Source organism: Eurytemora carolleeae, unplaced genomic scaffold (genome assembly GCF_000591075.1).
Source record: "Eurytemora carolleeae unplaced genomic scaffold, Eaff_2.0 scaffold394, whole genome shotgun sequence".
Classification (NCBI taxonomy): domain Eukaryota; kingdom Metazoa; phylum Arthropoda; class Copepoda; order Calanoida; family Temoridae; genus Eurytemora; species Eurytemora carolleeae.
In genome coordinates, this window is record NW_019396301.1 from 52,571 (window position 1) to 74,285 (window position 21,715).

The 21,715-nt window shown below is 38.0% G+C and overlaps 3 protein-coding genes across 3 annotated transcripts in view; 2 read left to right on the forward strand and 1 right to left on the reverse strand.

Moving 5' to 3' along the window:
• Positions 1 to 126, forward strand: part of LOC111700506 (tyrosine-protein phosphatase non-receptor type 12) — a 10,206-nt gene extending 10,080 nt beyond the window's left edge. The window contains exon 16 of the mRNA XM_023471436.1: positions 31 to 126. Coding sequence (XP_023327204.1) covers positions 31 to 121 — 91 coding nt within the window. The 3' untranslated portion in view covers positions 122 to 126. The remainder of the gene's footprint in view (positions 1 to 30) is intronic.
• LOC111700504 (uncharacterized) lies at positions 117 to 21,639 on the forward strand. The gene is made up of 15 exons (XM_023471435.1): positions 117 to 217; positions 11,273 to 11,378; positions 12,061 to 12,457; positions 12,961 to 13,029; positions 13,435 to 13,636; positions 14,220 to 14,394; positions 14,979 to 15,107; positions 15,521 to 16,085; positions 16,594 to 16,895; positions 16,975 to 17,251; positions 17,590 to 17,736; positions 18,754 to 18,954; positions 19,260 to 19,435; positions 20,250 to 20,313; positions 21,492 to 21,639. Exons 1-15 carry the CDS (start codon positions 177 to 179, stop codon positions 21,572 to 21,574), a joined length of 2,934 nt encoding a protein of 977 aa, XP_023327203.1. The 5' UTR covers positions 117 to 176; the 3' UTR covers positions 21,575 to 21,639.
• LOC111700507 (uncharacterized) lies at positions 2,778 to 7,194 on the reverse strand. The gene is made up of 2 exons (XM_023471437.1): positions 4,393 to 7,194; positions 2,778 to 4,345 (listed from the first exon to the last, which is right to left on the reverse strand). Exons 1-2 carry the CDS (start codon positions 5,029 to 5,031, stop codon positions 4,304 to 4,306), a joined length of 681 nt encoding a protein of 226 aa, XP_023327205.1. The 5' UTR covers positions 5,032 to 7,194; the 3' UTR covers positions 2,778 to 4,303.
• Positions 21,640 to 21,715: the final 76 nt, after the last annotated feature.

Sequence of the window (21,715 nt, forward strand, 5' to 3'; positions counted from 1 at the left end):
GATGAAATGTTTGAAGAATGTTTATGTCAGGTTTGAACCCAGTAGCCCGGGGTATGACACGTATCCTAAGTCTAAACGGAACAATGATGAAATGTTTGAAGAATGTTTATGTCAGGTTTGAACCCAGTAGCCCGGGGTATGACACGTATCCTAAGTCTAAACGGAACAATGATGAAATGATCGATCTACGACGGAACCAGGAGGATCTTCAGCTGAGGTAATAACAACAACAAATTGTGTTCTTTTTTTAAATTTCGAAACTAATGATTCCACGGCGTTTTTTTATGCGGTATAATGTCGCGTTTCTTAAAGTGAATACGTCGTTTAATTAACCTTTCCCAAATAAGTGAATCATTATTATCATTATATATAAATTTGGCTTGTCTGTCTGTTTGTCTGTTTGCCTGTTTGTTTGTATCCAATAAACGTCAAAACGGCTGAACCGATCGGGCCCAAATTTTTTGTGGGATCTCGCGTTACCCCAGGTAAGGTTTATGAATGATGAAAATTAAAAAAAATTGTGTTGAAAAGCTTTTTATTTTTGTTAAAAAAATTTAAAATCTTGAAAATCCGCAAATATTTTTTATAAAATCCGCGAAAATTTTTTCTTTCTTTGTTTTTCAATGTTATAAATAAATAAATAAAATGGTCAACCATCATCCCATGGGAGTCAGGGTTAAGCTCTCATCAAACCGTACCACCATATTGGTTGGCAGGGCGTCACTGGTCCATGTTTCAATGAAACAAAGTGTGGAGGGCCAGGCAAGAGTCAAGTTAAAAGGCGGGCTACCTTATAACCGTTAGCACACTCTCCATTGCCTGACTGGTCCTGTCGGTACCAGCCAGTATAGAGGTTTAGAATTAAATAGCAGATAGGTATATATGGGGCAGGTAATAAATGTAAAATATGAAGATAAAAATAGATGGAGCCAAACCCATTACCTTTAATCGTCCTCATTTATACCAGCATGAACTGATGCCATCCAGGCCTCGATAAGGACAGCCAGCTTTCTGCCCCGGTTTAGCAAAACTCCCTTGTCAGCCCAGTCACCCCCAAGATAAGCCCTTAGAACTGCCTGATTACCATGAAGCCCTCTGGCCTTCGCTAAAGACACATACCTAGAGACACCTAGAGCCCTTCTTTGGGCCGCCACCGCTGGGCACCTTAGTACGACATGTGACTCACCTAGTTTTACCCGAACACCTAAGTCCTCACAGAATGGACATAGCTCATACATTAGCCCATACCTATTCCTATATCTATTTCCCAGCTGGGCATTACCACCTCGTATTTGACTCAACAATTTACTAGCCTTGGAATCATTTACATGAGCCTGTAAATGGAACCACTTCCACGGTTGGGGTAGCGCGCCCACTGAGGGATGAGACCTCTTTACCTTCATCACAAACTTAACTGCTCTGTCCGCCATAGCCTTAACTAGATCTTGTCTCCTTTCAAACTCTGAAATTACCCCAACATCCCTTTGAATGCTCATCCAAGACTTAACCCATGGGTCACATCTGTTGTCAAGGAGCTCGTCCAGTACCTTGATAAGGAATTCATTGTGTTTTGACCTGACTATTGACCAAACAAACAGAGCTTGACGTTTCTGAATCCTGTGTTCCATAGGCATAAGACCCGCATCCACCCATGTCATTACCCGTGAAGTAGCGGCAGGGACCTGAAGGATGAACCTTCCAACCATACACTGAATTCTCTCCAACTCTTTTATTGTACTCCTTTTAAATACGCACACCTCAGCACAGTACAAAATTGCCGGAATGGCACAGGATTCCCACAATCTCCGAGCCACAAGAGATCTGTCCAGCACCCCCCGCGACAAGTTCATTATTGCATAGGCCTGGTTTGTAGCTCTGCGGACCACCGTCCTCTCATACTCCCTAATCATACCCCTGCCTCGGACCTGCATTTGAACCCCCAAATATTTAGACACCAACACCTCCTCCACAGTGTCCTCCTCTACTTTCCATGACCCCACATACCCAGTATTGGTAAGGATGTATGTTTTAGAAGACGACAGCTTCATCTTCATGTCCGTGCAAAACTGTGACACAATTCTCAACAGTCTATTCATACCTCTCTTTGGGGATCTTGACAAAAGCAATAAGTCATCAGCAAAGAATAAGGCAGTTAACACCTTCTCCTTTAACTTCACCCCAAGCTTTGTGTCATCAAGAGCTACTCCTAATGATGCAACAAATAGAGCGAACAGCATAGGGGATAAACTACATCCCTGTTTCACCCCCTGTGTGAAATAGACAGGCTCTGATAACCCTCCCTTAAGACTCACCTTGACGCAATCATTGAAATACATGGCTCTAATTATGGCAACCACTTTACCTCCGAAACCTATACTCCTTAACTTGGTGTACAAAAGCTCTCTACATACTGAATCATACGCTTTGGCAATGTCACAGAAAGCAAGTGAAATCCGCTGCTTTTTCCTTTTGGCAGACCTCAAAGCGGCCAGGATGAGGAAAACACAATCTGATGTTGACCTGTTTTTCCTGAATCCGTATTGCACTGAACCATAGAACCCCTCTCTCTCACAGATTTCGTTCATGCGTTTGTGCAATATCTTGGTAAGCACACTCAAGATTACACTGGACACTGTTACAAGTGAATAATTTTGACTTCATCCCTAGGGAAACCTTAGCCAATTCCGTGGCCACTAAGTCCTTAAGCTTGTTGTACTCTGTCACTAGATTTCCATCTGGGTCCTTTAACGCGTCAAGTTTACCCTTATTCTTCTCTACCCTACGAGCAAATTTCCAGAAATTCTCATTACTGGACAAACCCTTCATCATCCGTTTTTTATAATCAGAGGCAGACAATTCAATCCTTTTACGCTTAATTTCTGCTCCAAAGTCATCACAAGTCGCAGCAGCTGCCACCAACCGCTCCTGATCCTCCTCAGACCATTCTAAGCTATTTAGAATCCTTGTGGCCTTTAAAACTGATAGTTTACGCTGCTCCCTGTCCGCGAGTCTTTTGGCCTGTCTCAACCTTTTAAGAGGCCTATTCTTATGCCTACGACCACCTAGCTGTACATTACCATATGCCTCAATATTAGAAGATACTAGTATTTCTTGGATCCTTCTTCCCATCTCATCCAATGTCAATCCCTCCCAGTATGTATCATCAATCGCCTCATCCATCAATCTCTTGGCAATGTTAACATCCCTGTCTTGCTTAAGGAACACCCCTTTATCTAATCGCGACCCTTCATCCACCATGGCTTTCTCTAAAGTTATGTCCACCCTTATCCCCACATGATCACTACCTGAGCACCATGTAACTTCTTCATCAATAACCATTCTCTTCACGTTAGGCACCATGTTTCGTGTAGCAAGGACATAGTCTAAAATAGAGCATGACTGTGGAGTAATTCTTGTGAACAAACCTGTACACACGTTTGCCTCCTTATTCATTAGCACTAGGTCGTTATTGTCAATAAAGTTTAGCAGCTTTATACCATTAGTATTTACCCCTTGCCTGTTCCCTGCAATGCCCCTTGGAGGAGCTCCAACATGAGCATTCATATCCCCCATAATCATACATTGGTAACCCTCTAATTCCAAAGTCCTTAGTTCCCCTTGTAATGCCTCATACAAACTATCATTCCAGGCCATAAAATCATTATTCGTCGTCACCTCAGCAGCCATATAAACCGAGCATAGCGCTACTTTACACCCATTATTATGTATTAAGATCCATATTCTCTCACTCCCAATCCACTCATTAGCTCCCTGAGACGGATCCCATGACACCCAATTCAATCTTTTCGAAGTTAGCACCATCTTTCCACCCCCTTTCTTAAGGCCAAACCCTCTCTCAATAAACATTGGATTCCATGGTTTGAACGCACTCATGTCCTCATTTCCCCCCCTTTTCAAATGAGTCTCATCCACAAACATAATATCTAAGTGACCTTTCTCCATTGTCTCCACTATATCCTGTTGCTTGCTATCATCTTTTATGCCATTGCAATTCCAGTAACCAACCCTAAGTTCAGTATGCCCCACACCGAGCTGACCTCTGCAACTAATCCTATGACTCTTAGCCCTTGACCCATCACGCTTACCCATGATTATCTTGGAATCAACTGGCGCTGACCCCCCACCCACCTCTGTAAAAAGATTCCCCACCAAAAGCAACAAAACCACTACACCTGGACACCTATCCCTCAGTGACATTTGTTGTAAATCTGAAAAATATGGATATTAATTAAATGATTAAATAAGGCTAACCTTTTACCAAACTTAGCTTTGACAACCTCCTTTAAATAAAGGTAAACTTTTTGCCAAACTTAGCTCTGACAACCTCCTTTAAATAAAGGTAAACTTTTTGCCAAACTTAGCTCTGACAACCTCCTTTAGGACAGGGTCACTGACCTTGTGGGCCAAAGCACTATGGTTAGGGTCACCACACTCCAAGCATGCCAGTCCCCTAAGTGGACACACTAGTTGTTTGTGGGAATCTTGGAAGCATATCAGACATTCCTTCCTTGACCTGCACTCCGCCAACGGGTGAGTGGCAACACGACAAAAGGAGCACCACACAGTCACACTCACCACCCTGTCTCCTACTAACTTATCCAACACCTTCTCCTGTTCTTTCCCCATCTTCTCTACTCTATCAACCTTTTCATGCAAGTTATTAACTGAAGTTACAAGTTCCCCCACCATCTTCCCTTGGTCTTTGAGTTTGGATATCACATCTTTCAAAACTATCAATACCGCATTATTGCTTGCAGCTCCCCGCAAGCCAGCCCTAGTTTCTGCAACTCTAGACAAGACCTCTTCATGAGGATCGTCATCTTCCTCTTCCGAGTCCTCACTAATCTGGACATCCCCCCCCTCTTGGCCCTGATCATGTACCCCTAGACCCCTTTGAGCTCTCTTCCTCAACACCCTTTTATGGCCCCTCAGCACATCATCAGTAGCTACATAAAACCGAGCAACCAGCTCATCCAGGACCTCTATCATTGACCATGCCCTTTTAGGCATGACCACCGTTGGTGCCCCCACTTTGACCGCCTTGTAGACATGGGCAATCTTGTGTTTTGCTTTTTCGTAATCCCCTGATACTGGTATGCAGTTAACCGAACAATTGCTCTTGGCCAGATACTGCCTGCAGCATGAACTCAATTAATCAAATAATACATTTTTTGGCTGCCATTGTAACAAAAAACCGCAACCCAGTATGAGCTAAATCAAAGGTGGTTTGGCCTTCTTATCTAATAAGATTCCCTGTACTAAATTTATTTAATGTCATATTTTCATGTACAAAAAACGTGCATATAAAGCTTTGTTTTTACAAGATCCTTCCCAAACAAATAAATGAAACATCTCTGCGTACTGACAGTAATACTCTGTTCTTCCCAGGAAAAGATTTAATAATCAATTAAAATAGTTTCCATAAAAATTATATTTATAGCAAAAAGTAGAGTCAAGCTGCTAGCCTAATCGTTTGTTCAGCTTCAGGCTCCTTCACCATGTAGAACATATCAACATCCACCCCATCACTTTTAATAATCAGGATTAGAGCCATTATGCCACACATCCACCATACAACTGAACCCCCCCCCCTCCCACCCAAAATTATACCCTGAAAGAAAAATGCCAACTCACTCGTCACAATTATGCTAGAACAACTTTAAGCGCGCTTGCCGCGCTGTATTTTGACAGGATTGGTAGAGGTTGCGTGATTGCCCTTTCAGAAACCAAATGTCGTCCTTCTTACCATTAACCAACAATTATAGTGTTACTTTAATTAACGCACAGAACAAAGATATGTGATCTCTACGGCTATAACGTAAATTAAATTAATGTACAGAACCATGGTTATAATGTAGATTTAATTATCGAAAAGAATCATAATAAGTAACACACAGCACCAAGAAATTTTAGCACTACAGCTATAATGCAAGTTTAATTCATGTACAGAACCATGATATAATGTAAATTTAATTATCGAAAAGAATCATATTCTTGGGCACTGAAACTTGTAACTGGCGCTACCGCCTGTCATCGTATTAGTTCATTTCTACACCAACCGAGCGCTACTAATAAAAGACGACTTTTCCAGACAGTTTTGTTTTCGATTATTGAAAACAATTAAATCATCGACGCAACTTGTATTAGAGATCACTATAGCGTAAATTTAGTTGTCGGAATGAAACATAATTTTGGACATCGATACATGTATTTCCCGCTACACCTTGTCATCATAAGAAATCTTTTCTACAAAACCTTAGCGCTGCTAATAAATGTCGTCTTCTCCAAACATATATTCAATTAGTGATATCATTAAATAAACCAATTTGATCGTCGCTTTCTATAACCAAATATAATTATAATAAATGTCGTCTTCTCCAAACATATATTCAATTAGTGATATCATTAAATAAACCAATTTGATCGTCGCTTTCTATAACCAAATATAATTACCGCATATTTCACCCGTAATAATCGATGTTAATGAAAACCGCGAAAAAGGAAAAAATATACCGCATATAAATTGTTCATTCCAAATTATAACAACAAAATCATGCCATTTAAATCCTGACCCTAATGCCATCATCATGAAACAATTATTCTACAGCTTTTTCACGTTTATTAATCATGTTATAGAAAAAGCGTAAAACTGAAACATATAATACATAAAAAACATGAGCCAAATCTTTTTATTGCTTATTAATTCCAGGGAGAAACCTTAGCCACATCTTTTTATTGCTTATTAATTCCAGGGAGACACATACACAGAGTTTCTTTTGACTCCGCGCCACTTAGGTCGGAACTCTCTATCCAGCCATCCCTCTTGATCAATACTCCTTGTTCTTCTTAGTTCCTCCTTGGACTCCAGGAAGTGACCGAAGCATTTGGACCCGTAATGGTTAATCAGAGCTAGCCTGAATTCCACTTTCACAGCTGAATGGAGCATAGATACATGACCAACCTCTTTACAGACATAGCATTTCATGTCCGATTTAAAATTGCAATAATCCATGGTTGTTATTTCCACATCTCATACACTCGGTCTTCTCTTCACAGTCTGCAAACCTATGATTGTCCTCCTGACAATACGGGCATGAATACTTCCTATCCTTTCTTTGGTCTGCTCCATCCACACGCTCCCCTCCCACTCCCGAGTCATTCACCATTAGTACTTCGTCAAACACACCCTTGCCCATGCCCGTCTTACACAAGTCCACCTTTTTCTCAATCCTGACCTGCCCACTCCTCAAATCCACGTCCACAGAGTCTAGTTTCCTCTCAAAACTCTCCTGTCTTTTAACAATCTTGTGAACCTTTGCATCCAACTGTTGAATATCACTAATAATTCGAGTTGTGTCATCCCAAACACGTTCAACTCCATTCAACAAAGACTTGAACTTCTCCATTATCATAACCACATCGGGGTCCGATTTGGGGGGCTCCATATCGGCATCTAACTCGGACATTCTCCTATCTCCTTGTCCCAAAGGAATAGATGGCCCATAAATCGAGACAGACTCATCCTTGCTGAATTTCATCCACTGGTCAACAATGTTCTTAAGCTCCTGAGGGACACTATCCTTGGCAAGCAATTTCTTATGCATTAACACCAGCAGAACTTCCTCTACACAATACTCCTTATTTACATCCAGTTTTTGGTTCTTCGGAATAGAGTTTACGAATGGTTCTAGATAAGCCACTCTATCAGCCTTGATTGGAGAGAGTTCATCCCATACTGCATCCATCCCTTCCCCTAAAGCCAGGCATTTGATTGTTTCCAAATCTTCCCTCTTTGCATCTACCACAAAACTTATTTTAAGGATTGGCCCAACCACGATTTTAAGCAAGAATATGTCCCCGGTGTTTCCATAGGGATCCATTCTCTCCCCTACCACTTAAAAGACTGACTAAAATTCTTACCCCCCCTCCCCTCCTGCCGTCCACTCCCCCGTCATTTCCTGTAAACGTGTACATAGTGTACAACAATGCCACACATGTAGTATTATGTACAATCAATTAATCGATAATATGCAAGAGCGGACAGTTCCACATCCCATTCTATCAATCACCTTATATATTTATGAACAGAGCATTTTGTAACTTTATATAAAATTAAATCAGAAACTAGATCAACATGAAACAGAGCATTCTGTAACCTTATATAAAATTAAATTAGAAACTAAATCATCATGAAACTGAGCATTCTGTAACCTTATATAAAATTAAATTAGAAACTAAATCATCATGAAACTGAGCATTCTGTAACCTTATATAAAATTAAATTAGAAACTAAATCATCATGAAACTGAGCATTCTGAAACCTTATATGAAATTAAATTAGAAACTAAATCATCAAGAAGACTGAGCATTCTATAACCCTATATAAAGCTAAATTAGAAACTAAATCATCATGGAACCTTATAAATAAATAACGAAATTTGAGAAAAAAAACATCATGAAGCCTTGCAAATAAGTAACGACTAAATTAGTAACTAGATCATCCTGAAAAAGAGCATTCTATAACCTTATATGGAATTAAAGTAGAAGCTAAATCATCAAGAAACTCAATAACTAAATAACGAAATTAGAAACTAAAACATCATGAAGCTGTGTAAGTAAATAAAGAAATTAGATACTAAAACATCATGAAACTGTGTAAGTAAATAAAGAAATAGAAACCCTATAAATCAATAATGTAATTAGAAACCAAATCATCATGAAACCCTATAATAAATAACGAAATTTAAAACTAAATCATCAAGAAACTCAATAAATAAATAACGAAATTAGAAACTACAACATCATGGAACTGTGTAAGTAAATAAAGAGATAGAAACCCTATAATCAATCATTAAATTAAAAACTAAATCATCATGAAACCCTATAATAAATAACGAAATTTAAAACTAAATCATCATGAAACCTTGTAAATACTAACATAATATAAACCCTATAATTAAATATTGAAAATAGAAACTAAATCATCGTCATATGAACAAATAAATTGAAACAAAATTAATTCATTTGGAAGTTCGTCAGATGTGAAAAATAAACATTTATTTATTACTTTAAACAATTAATTTTAATTACATTATATAAGGATTTGTCTGGTACGGGCCACTTACACCTGTTTTCCAATTCATAGGGATTTTCAGACAATCATGCTTTTGAAGATTTTGTCCTTTACTTCTAAAAAAACTTTACATTCATAGTTAAGGGTTCCATCGTACCCTGCATTCCCGGTTTCAGCAATCAGTTAAATTGCGTCTAGTTTATCCACCCCTCTTTTACTACAGTATTATATATTTGCGTGACACCTTTACCCAGCTTCAGCAATCATTGAACTTTTATATCTCTTATGCCCTTTAATGTTAAGACCAATCAATACTACAAATCCTATAACGGTTCCCACCCCTCTTTTACTACGGTATTATATATTTGCGTGACACCTTTACCCAGCTTCAGCAATCATTGAACTTTTATATCTCTTATGCCCTTTAATGTTAAGACCAATCAATACTACAAATCCTATAACGGTTCCCAATCATTAAACTGCACTATTAGTTATTCAACATCCCTATTAGATCCATGAACACCTCCATAAAAATGCACAAAATCCACTTAATCATTCTCCATCACTCTCAGTACCACCTCAATCATCATCTCCCTGTCATCCTTAACAAGAAAGATTGTCTTAAGAAAGATTGTACACGTGTTCCTGGATTCTAAGTAATGGGTTCGGGTTGATTGACAAGGGTCTCTCTCAATGAATGGATCCAATGATCAGACTGACTAAGCGTCATAGAAGGGATTTTGATAAACAAAACTGTTTAAAAAGGGCCGAAACGAGTACAAAGTGTTAATGAAATAGTTTAACTTGAGGAAAGGAGATCAAAAATCAGCAATTAACTTTGAGCTGAACAACTGGCATAATTTAAATTATAATACACTTAACATCCCTAAGTAACCCATGCACATGCACTAGTATGAAAATCCAATAACCCTACAATACATTCTTAAGCGGGAGACCACCTTACCTTGGTGGACCCCGCCCTACCTCAGTCCACAGTCCCCAGAGTCCCTCCACTACCCCCAGGTCTTCTGACATCCACTTGAATCTCTCGGATCCTGCTGTCCCACGCTCATCTTGCTGCTAGCTTTGTTGGGTCGTGCTAAAGAGCCTTTACCCACTTTCATTTTTCCTTTACAGTCACTTTAAGACTCAATAAACTCCGCTGAGTCGTCACCGAAGTCTCATCCTTTGTGGGTTACCCTGTATGGTTAAATTATGTCTTATACCAGTTTAAAAAAAATGGTTTAAAAATGTGTTAAGATAAGAAATGCATGAATTCCTATGGTAGGCCATAGCCCCTGCCATCCGTTCCATCATGAACTCCATGTGTCGACGAAGAAGAGGAGAGAGGAGGAGGTCGGCCAACTGGGCAGGAGTCATCATGGGGAACCTGGTGCAATAGCATGTTACATTAAGAACATGTTCACAATTGAGACAGAAGATGGGCGCGAAGCGCCCTAAAAGCCTAGTTATATATATTTTGCTTGTCTATCTGTTTGTATCCAATAAACGTCAAAACGGCTGAACCGATTGTGCCCAAATTTTGTGTAGGACCTCACGTGACTCCAGGGAAGGTTTATAAATGATCAAAATTTCAAAAATTTGTGTTTAAAGTCGTTTATTTTTGTAACATTTTGAAAATGCGCGAAAAAAATATCATGAAATCCGCAAACTTAAAAAAAATTATCTCTTTTATTTATTGTACACAGGGAAGATGCTCACAGATAAAGCCACCATTAAGAGTTAAAATAGAAGATGAGCCTAGTACTTTATATTTTTCTAAAAAACTTTGCCAAATTATATTTTTTGACATCTAGCTTCTAAATGCTGTTTCCGAGTTGTTATGTTTTCCATTATCACGCTTATTGTAAATATGCTGAAAGATGCACTAGTCAACTTTGTATTTCTATTATATATGATTAATTATGATACATAAATTAAGTGTGTTCTACTTAAGCATGAAAATTGATGGTTTTAACGGAATGTCGTCTTTATCTAAATTGCGGCATTAAATCGTCAACCATGTTGGTTAAAATCTAACGTAAGCTAATTTCTTAAAATTCTCTTGGCAGACCTTCGCTGGCTTGTCTCCCACTTCTGGGTTTACACTAGACGGGAGCTCAAGCCTAATCAGTAATCAGAGTTGACAGCAATTATTATTATTATTATTATTATTAGTTGTACGGGGAAAGAATTTCACTTTGGTGAGAGAGCCACTGCCCCAGCTAAACCTAAACGTGATTGGTCTTCTCTCAGCCAGGAATATACTACAGAGGATAATCAGGTGCGCTTCTTCTATTTTCATAATTTTTACAAAATTGTCATCTTCGATACTTTTCGGTCTCAAGGGAACTGTACGCGTAATCTCAAGTGACCCTCCATACAAAGTTGTCAATGCCCTATTTATAGCGGTATCCTTAAAAGCTTTGTCTGATCAAGTAATAATTATATATGGGTGTATCAAATGATAGGCTGTTGCAGGGTACGCTTCGTAACTCTGATCACGCTTTACCTCCAAGTTGTACACCTCCATGGAATGGAGGCCGGGCTGGATCAGTACTATTCTCACCTGTAGGGTCAGATACTACTGTTGGCGGTCTGGGTTGCTCAACATGGGGCTTCTTGCAGATCTCATTCTCATTCATTCATTCATATCAACGTTTACAATTTTTGTAAAACCATTATTTTCAATTGTGAGTTCTCTACGAAAAGTAACTTGTGGATTTCTACTGAAGGAAAACATATTTTCAGCAACGACAATAACTTCCACATTATTGATACGATAAAGGGTAAACGGGCCGGCTCCGATGTGAATTGAGCATTACAAACTTTGGATTGAGGCGGTCACTTGAAAATAGGTTTACAGCACTTATTAGGAAACAATTACTCTTCTCACGCCCTAGATGGTGTAGGCCTTTAGTTCTGTTAGTTTGAAAATTTCTCCACATTTATACTTTTTTTGTTAGGAACAATTTGACCCCGAGAGTGTAAAGAATCATCTACGTGAGTTTATCAGTTCTCGTGAGCTGCTGGCAACTCCTAAACTATCAGCTCATCAGCTGACCGCCTCCTCCCCTCAGCTCACTTCTCTTCATAGACGACAAAGCAGCCAGGAGTCCGTTGGATCACACAGGAGGCAGAGCAGCTTTGAGAAGGAGACTGGCAGGAGGCAGGGGAGCCAGGAGGGAATCCACAGGAGGCAGGGGAGCCAGGAGGGGATCCACTGGAGGCAGGGGAGTCAGGAAGGGATATCCTATTCCACTCCTGACCATAGAAGACAGGGAAGTCAGGAGAAAGATGGGTTTCTTGAACTTCAAATGGCTAAATTAATGGCTAGGAAGGGAATGGATGAAATTGATTCAGGTGAAAACTTTTGACGAATACTCTGCTAACAATCAAAAGGTCGGAACTGTTGGATCTTTAATCCGTTCCTAATTCGTGTATGTTAAGTTAATTCCCTTTTGGTGATCCTAAATGATCCCACAATTAAAACGCCATAATCCTGGGATCGCGGAAATATGAGTCAGCTGTTTTTTACGGATTAGGCACTTGCTCGCTTCATATGAAAATCGTCCGTAGTGGATTACGAGTTGGGGCACTGCAGATAAGCGTCACCTTACAAAAAAAGTTCCGACCTAAAATCAAACTTGAAAACTTCATATAATAATAGAAATATATATAAGTTTATTATGATAACATAATAATAACATAATAATAATAATTATAGTATTTTTATTATTATTGATACAAACTAGACTTGTGTCATTTATCAACTGAAAATTAATCTCCGTCCTCGGTTACTGTTGAAGGGGACTTGATTTACAATATATATACAATTTGATGAATGATTATAAATGTTCTTGTAGGCATGGTTCGATCTAAATCTGGAGAAATACCTAGAATTGATACTCCGAATCTACACAGATCTGTATCAGGTTAATATTTTTTAATTTCTTCAACTTAAAGTTAAAATTTGATAAAGCCGACCATTATTAATCAGAAAAAAATATAAGAGATGTTATCGAAAAAATTTGAATTTAAGTTTTTAATTAAATTTTCGAATTATTTACCAGAATTAGTACCAGGGGGCATTCATATGGCTGAGGATTTTTTTTGTAAAAGAAAAACCTAACACGGGTAAAAAAGCTCAAAACATAAAAATCCAGAATAAAAGTTCCGAAATTTTCAAGTAAAATTCTTCGTGTCTAAATTTTACATTAGAAAAACTACAATATTTTCAACTTTATTAATCCGATTAAGGTTTCCAGCACACCGTTGTGTTTTGGCAGGCCCCGCCCCTCTTAAAATACCACATTAGTTAAAAAAATATTTGATTTCAGGAGATTTGAATTCCCGTGGTTCTGTTCCTATGCTACTTGATGATGATACTCGTCAGATGCTACGGGATTGCCAGGAGTACCTCCAGGGGGCTCTGGAGGAGGGGGTGGAGCACCACAACAAGATGGGGGCGGGCAATCAGATATATTCAGACAACGGTGAAGTTGGGAATAGATGTTTGTCAGCAGAACACAGTCCTATTAGGTAATTTCCACTTAATGTCGGGAATTTTATAAGATTTTTTACCTTCTTTGAGGAATACTGAATTCTGTGCTTTATCGATAAGACTAAATATGCACAAAAATCATGATTAAATGAAAAGTAAGAAATAAAAAGATAAACATATTTTAAAACGTGGGCATCATGATTTTTGAGATCTGTGGCCGAAGTGCCGGCCCATAGCCAGTCCTAGCCGCGGCGATCGGCCCCTTAGCATGTCCTATCCGCAGCGCTCGGCCCTCCCTCAAATATTAAAACTACATCATAAAATTTTTTGTGTTAAATTTCGAAAAACTTGAAGGTAGGTTATTTTTAAAGAATTGAAAAATTAGTTCAATTTGTTTAAAAGGACTATATTTTTTTTTACGTTAGTCCAAATGAACATTAGTTCAAACTAACGTTAGTCCAATCAATCATTAGTCCAATTGATTTGTATACACAATTGTTAATTACCCCCGGTCCACGCGTAGGGGGGGGGGGACTGAACAACAACTGGCAAGTCCTCATTAATGCACAATGCACACCCTCTTGGACAAATTATTGAAATAATGAAATTTATTTTGAGCAGTGGTAAACCAGGCAATGGTAGATCTGTACACTCTAGTCCGGGAAACAGTTATAACAAGTACCTTGCCCGGTCGACCTCATCTAACCTGGGCACTAGCCCTGGTCGGGCACTGCCCGGGGCATCTAGTCCGGTCACAGCCTTTCATAGCCCTCAGAGTTCTAGTCCAGGAAATAAGGTAAATAAAAATGAAGGACTTTATTTACAAACTTTTCAAAATCCGAATTGATCAAAATGTGTTTAAACAAGTCTTAAGTTTTAGGCAATTGTACGAGCTATTCTTAAAACTTGAATAAATCAAGTTATTTGGAAGATAGTTTATATTGCTCAATTTTTTTAATTATTGGTCAATCACGAAATAAATTGACGCTGCAACTTTGATATCTTATAATTGCATGGGCGGCTTTCTATATTGTTTTTCTTAAAAATTTGGACAAGGTTACTGGTTAGGGTCGGGGGAGGGGAGAATGTGGCACGGCTATTTACAAAGTTTTTCTGGAAGAGAAAATACTTGAAAATTAACCAGAATTTTTACTTACTCAATGTGCGCCGGGTTTTTTTTTCAATCCAATCAGTTTAATCAATCAAAAAAAGTTGTATCCTCTTTGTAATTTTCTAGGGGATATGTTTCCTCGCCCCCCCCCCCTTTTGCCAGTGCCCTGTTAATGACTGTGATTCAGAAGCTTTAAATTATGATTTTTGCTGTTAATACATGCTTACATTTAGAATTTCTAGTTAATTTTATAATTTATATTTGTTAAGATGTCCTCGTCCTCTAAACCTCTGTCTCGTCATAGCTCCGGGCATCAGGAGGACAATGAGGACGGGAGGGGAGGACAGGGAGAACCTCCGCAATATGAAAATGTAGAAAACAGAGGACAGTATTGTCAGGTATACCACATTTTTTATCTTCAATTAAGTTCTTAATTTTTCAAAATCAAAACGAGAAAACTATTTTTTCCTTGAAATAAAATCAATTTTCTTGACATTTTAACATGAACAAACAATCTTGGGGGGAGGGGGGGGGGGGTTGATTTTAGAGGAAGAACTTTTCAAAATTAATTTGATAACACATTTGTGTATCTTTTACTTAAGACCTTGTGAATAAAGTTCATAAAATTATTTGAAGATTCCTTTGTAAAAATTGGAAAACTGGTTCTCATCGATATGTTAATAGCGCAATAACAGTAATATATTCTCCTAAGTAACATCATTAGGAATTCAGGAATAAAATAACATTTTTAACATCGTTATTTAAATATGATTAATATTATTAAGACTTTCTAAATATGACATTTTTTCAGGTAACTGTTGATGCACGAGAAAAGATTTCAGCAGCTGTCAAAATGCGCAATCGAGAACGGAGAAACTCATTTCGACAAGCTGTTGACCGTGTCGACAAACATGGTCGTCCCTATGAACCAATTTGGTTCGGCGACGAACGGGACGATAGTGAGGAAAGTCCTCGCCTTGAAGATAATACTCCAGACACCCGAACCCGGGGAATTGATACTAGACTACTCTCAAATGGTCCTGTGTACGCCAATGCAAAGTTTAAACCAAAGGAGGAGAAAGATCTGGAAAAGCCGGAAACGCGACAGACAAATATCCGGTCAGGCAGCTATGACAATATCCGGTTGCCAGATACCGGATACGGAAACGTACCATTCTCCACGCGGGAAGACGATTATAGTTGTGTTAGGTTTGGGGCGGAAGCTGAAGACGGATACGGCACTCACCGCCTTCTAGTCGAGGGTGGCGGAGAGGCGGGTTATGAACCGGTGAATTTTCATCAATCTGGCGGCGGTAGCGCGGGATCATCAAAGAAGAACTCAATTGATAAGAACCGGTCGCAGGATGGTCAAACAGGTATTTTTTATCAGATCTTATTTTCATTATCTGAATATCAACAACATTTTTGACTTAGCTATTCATCTCCAGTCCGTTTTCTGTTATGAATATAATGAATATAACAGCGAATTATTTTCTCTTGTCGACCTTTTTTCCCTAAAAGTTAAAGCTTTTAAAGAAAACGCGACAATTATCAAAGGAAATGTAAGCGTAATTTCAAGTGTCCCTCAATGCAAAGATGGGCAATTGGCATTGCCATTTAGCTTGGAAGGTCACCTGAAATTACTTGAATGATTTCTCCAGACTTTCTTATAATCAAGGAATGCGCCAGTCACATATGATATCCAGAGAAACCACAAAACAAAATTATAATTTTTCTAAAACTATAACATGAAGCTCAAAGTCATTGTTGAAATGAAAAAGCTTTAAATGGTACCGTTGTTAATCTGGCATTGCCATCTTTGCATGGAGGGTAACTTTAAATTACGCTTACTGTCCCTTTTTATAATTGATAATTATTATTCAGGATTGTCGTCGTCTCTTCTTGTCGCTGAAGCATGTCGGGATTATGAAAGAGGGTCCTCTCAGCCCCCGGGCCCACAGCATCAGGAGCAGCAGCAGAAAAAACCGGTTTTACAAAAGCAGAACTCGGGTAGCGGTGGTGTCAGATTGCCGCCACCATATCAGGCTCCACCAGGGGCGTATCAGCCTTCGTCACAGGGGGGATATCAAGGACAGAAGGCGTATACTGGGCAATCGGGCGGGTCTGGCGGACACGCCCATCAACAACAGCCTATCCCACCTAGTTCTACATCGCCAAATCAAGAGGTAATTAAAAATTCTATTCTAGATAGATCTAAATAATTAAAGTTTTATTGGTATTATGTTTCTTTACTCCGTTTTCTAGGTCTCAGAACGTACACCTCGACGCCATGGACCTCATATATCTACACCAACACGATATATACAACGCCCACCCTTCAACAAGGACACGCCTTTTAATAACCCTGCCTTTAAACATCAGAGCTACTCAGCTTCGGCTATCAGGACTCCGGCTCCGCCCTCTTCTGCTGCTAGTCTTTCAGCCTCCATACCGGATGTACGTCCACCAACGGAGAGCGCTCATTTATCCAATCATAATTTTCAGAACGCGGCAGTTACGCGCAGAAATCCGCGAGAAACAAGTAAGTAAACCGAAACCGGGAAACCGAATTCTGCACCGCATGATCCATGATTTTAACCCTGACAAGGATTTAAGAATCTTTTATGTTCACTCTTCTAAAATCCATAATCAAGGTTTAAACTAATTTAAATGATTGTTTTTTTACAGTAAGTATATAAGATTGGATATTAAAACTCAAACCTGTTTGTTAGACCAATTTTGAGTAATGAATTGTTTGTATTAAAACTCATTTGGCTTAAACTCTTAACTTTTTGTTGTGTTTTATGTTTCTGATGAAATAATTTCTAAAATAATTAACAAAATCGAGGAATTGAATTTGAACTAATCCTAACCCTATAGTCCGAGGAGTGCGGGACGACTCCGAGCTACCCAACAGGACAAGAGACGAACATAGTCATGTTCGTCACATGAAGCGTAATAGCTCGCTTGTGACGATGGCTCGGCTTGGATTAGCGGCCGGGCAGCAGGACTTCATTCCCCAGCCAGGTAGATAGATAGATAGGTAGGTAGGTAGGTAGGTAGGTAGACAGGCAGGCAGGCAGGCAGATTATAAGTCCAACTTTGTCCAAGTAGGTTATAATTAATTCAACCTGCCAAAATGTTCTTTGTCCCTGTTTTAGATTTTATTTTGTTATTTATTGCCTCTGCATGAACCAACCTAATATATACCTAACAATTGCAGCATGCCTTATTTGTGTGTTCACTGTTTATCTTACTAAAGGTGTGTGTGAAATCCAGTTTAATATACATATATTTACGGGTTAAAGTTTAAATGCAATTTTACTTACTGTTATAAACAAGATTAGAACTAATTAAATGTTTGTTGTTGTAAATCAGGTAGAGATATATATAGTACATATGTATTCTATATTTATTTAATTAATTTTGAGAAGTCCTTGTAATAAAGGTTTTCGCTCAAATAAAATCTTTAAAACAAGACATTCGTATATACATGTTGCCTATAGCCGGCCAAACGGCTGGACCGATTGGGCTGAAATTTTTGGTGGACACTCATGGGTGGCCGGGGGGTGTTAAAGGCTAAAGAAAATTCGAAAATTTTTTCAATTTTTCTATGGGCAACGCCGGGCCCTTCAGCTAGTAATATATATATTTGTATACAAGGGAAAAGGCAACAATCTTGTATATAATATTTTACTCGGAAATATATATTTATACATACATTTATACATATATATATATTTATATTTTATGTATGTATGTATGCTTGCCATGGCAGGCCAAATGGCTGAACCAAATTTGATGACATTTTTGAGGGAACCCATGAGGACCCTGGGGAAACGTAAGGCTAAAAAATGATTTTTTTTCTTCAAAATTTTGTCTTTTTAATATTTTTTCAAAATTCAATTTTTTTAACGGGCAACGCCGGGCACTTTGGCTAGTATTGAATAAAAATATTTTATCTTTTTTAAATTAAAATAGAGCCCTTCTTCTACTTATATAAAGATTTAAGTTTTTTTCTTCTTAAAATTTATTTTTTTTTAGGATTATTTTTGAAGGGGGATGGAACACGTTCGGGACCTTCCCTGATAGTCCAAGGGTCCAGGACCGCGGTCCATGTTGGAGGAGGTCCTGTGGGACCTCCTGGAAGATCAGGGACCACCCCTCCAAAGAGATCCGCAGGGACCAACCCCCCTGGAGTAGATATAGATAGAGTTGCTGCCATGCTCAATACCAATGATAAAGGTATTTATGTTGAGCTTATAAAGCTTTTTTAAAAACATTTTGCGACCCTGTTTCTTGAAAGAATTTTATTTTATCAACATTTATTTTTCATCATGCATAACAAAAAAAGTGTAAAACAGTGGATTAGGACAAAATATTATAGTTCTATGCGGTCATTCAATGCGCAAGACACTGATCAAGTCACTAAAACATCAATATTTAATTTATTCTTAATCATACAAAGGGTGTCGTTATGAATCGTACTTTATAAATGGAGGGTCATTTGAATTCACGTTTACACAGTTTAACATTAATATATTTTCCAGAAGGACCGGCCCTGGCACAAATGGCCGCTCTTCAAGGGCGCACATTTGGAAGATCTCTGGCCGGGGTGTTGTCAGGGGCAGCAGCAAACCTCAAGTCTAGACTGGTAGGGATACAGGGGATATCTGATACTAGGGTTAGAGCCTCGCCTTCACCCCCACTCAGGGGCGAGGAACAGGTTGGATTTATTCTTAATTATCTATTTTAGAAAATATTGAAATGTTTAGATTATAAAGATAAAACAATTTAGCTGTTAACCGTTGCTCTTCAAATGGCCATTTTCTTTGTGAATAGTATTTCACGGATTCCCGAAAATCGGTTCAGCCGTTATGACTTTTCTTTTTGTACCAAGTATATATACAGATTTAGCGCATTTTGGGCATTGTGTTGTCATATTTGGACACTAATCGAAATGAATAATAATAACCATATCTTATTTTGTGATAAAACCCATGATATATTACTTACTTACTTACTTACTTACTTACTTACTTACTTACTTACTTACTTACTTACTTACTTACTTACTTACTTACTTACTTACTTACTTACTTATGAATAAGAAAAACCGTTTTTTTTCTCGTGTAAATGCAATCGATAACTCCCACAAATATCGATTATTCTAACCCTTTGGGACTTTTTTTGAAAAATAAGGTTTGTATAGTAAATATCCTTATTTCCAAATTAATGTGTATAATTTTGAAATAGGTTGAATATAATATTCTTTGACAATTGGATGGAATTAATATGCGATTGCGGAATACAGATTGCAGAACCTATATCTTATGAAAAATCATTTTCCCAGTATATAAGGAGTTTCAGGGGGTTAGTTTTTTTTGAAATATGGAAAATGAATTAATTTTTAAATTATAAATATCTTAAAGGGAAAAAATTTGCCTGTTGTGGTCTACTTTTTTATTTCTTTTCTAAATCTTAAAAAAAACTCTTAAGAATATAGACATTTTTTTTGGTTAATGATTTTGTTAATTTAGGATTCTGAAGATAGAGACGCATCTTCCTCCAGGATACCTGCTACTCTACCTGGTCAAGAGTTTGGTAGGCAATATTTTACATAATTAGCAATTCTTATTGGTTCATAATTCTCATTGGTTCATAATTCTCATTGGTTCATAGTTCTCATTGGTTCATAATTCTCCTTGGTTCATAATTCTCCTTGGTTCATAATTCTCATTGGTTCATAATTCTTATTGGTTCATAATTCTCCTTGGTTCATAATTCCCATTGGTTCATAATTCCCATTGGTTCATTATTCTCATTGGTTCATAATTCCCATTGGTTCATAATGCTCCTTTCCCATTGGTTAATAATTCTCATTGGTTCATAATTCTTATTGGTTTATAATTCCCATTGGTTCATAATTCTCATTGGTTCATAATTCCCATTGGTTCATAATTCCCATTGGTTCATAATTCCCATTGGTTCATAATTCTCATTGGTTCACAATTCTCATTGGTTCATAATTCTCATTGGTTCATAATTCCCATTGGTTCATTGGTTAATAATTCTCATTGGTTCATAATTCTCATTGGTTCATAATTCCCATAGGTTCATAATTCCCATTGGTTCATAATTCCCATTGGTTCATTGGTTAATAATTCTCATTGGTTCATAATTCTCATTGGTTCATAATTCTCCTTGGTTCATAATTCTCATTGGTTCATAATTCCCATTGGTTCATAATTCTCATTGGTTCATAATTCCCATTGGTTCATAATTCTCCTTGGTTCATAACTTTCCTTGGTTCATAATTCCCATTGGTTCATAATTCTCATTGGTTCATAATCCTCATTGGTTTATAATTTTCATTGGTTCATAATTCTCATTGCTTCGTAATTCTCATTGGTAGTTGCTGTGGACGTGATTTCATGGAACATCGGGTTTACTCTCCCGACAATGTTAGTGAATGATATATATGTAGAACCGTAGGGATACTGTTGTCAATCAAGTTCACTCGAAATAACGCCAACAGTCCCTTTAATAATACAAAGTCAGTAATGCTAAACCCTTTATCATTGGATAATCCTTCAAATTCTTTATAAATGAGAGATCAGGAACACTTGACTTATATTTCATTCATTTTCATTAATTTTTGAAATATTTCTTTTTAACTTGCGTATGTTTTCAATCGTTTTTGACATCTGATCAAACCTTGCCAGCTTCCGTTTTGCTGCTTTTTTTTATTTTTTTAAATTAATCTAATTTTTTTATTTCAGGATTTCCAGTCCGGATAAAGTCGAAACCCTTGGGACCGCGTGAAACACCGCCAACCTTTCAGAAGAAACAAGAGTATTTATAGTGGCGCCTAGAACATTTTTAGTGGCGCAACGAATATTTTTAGTGGCCCCAGTATTTTTGTGGGGGCTCAATACCAATGATAAAGGTATTTATGTTGAGCTTATAAAGCTTTTTTAAAAACATTTTGCGACCCTGTTTCTTG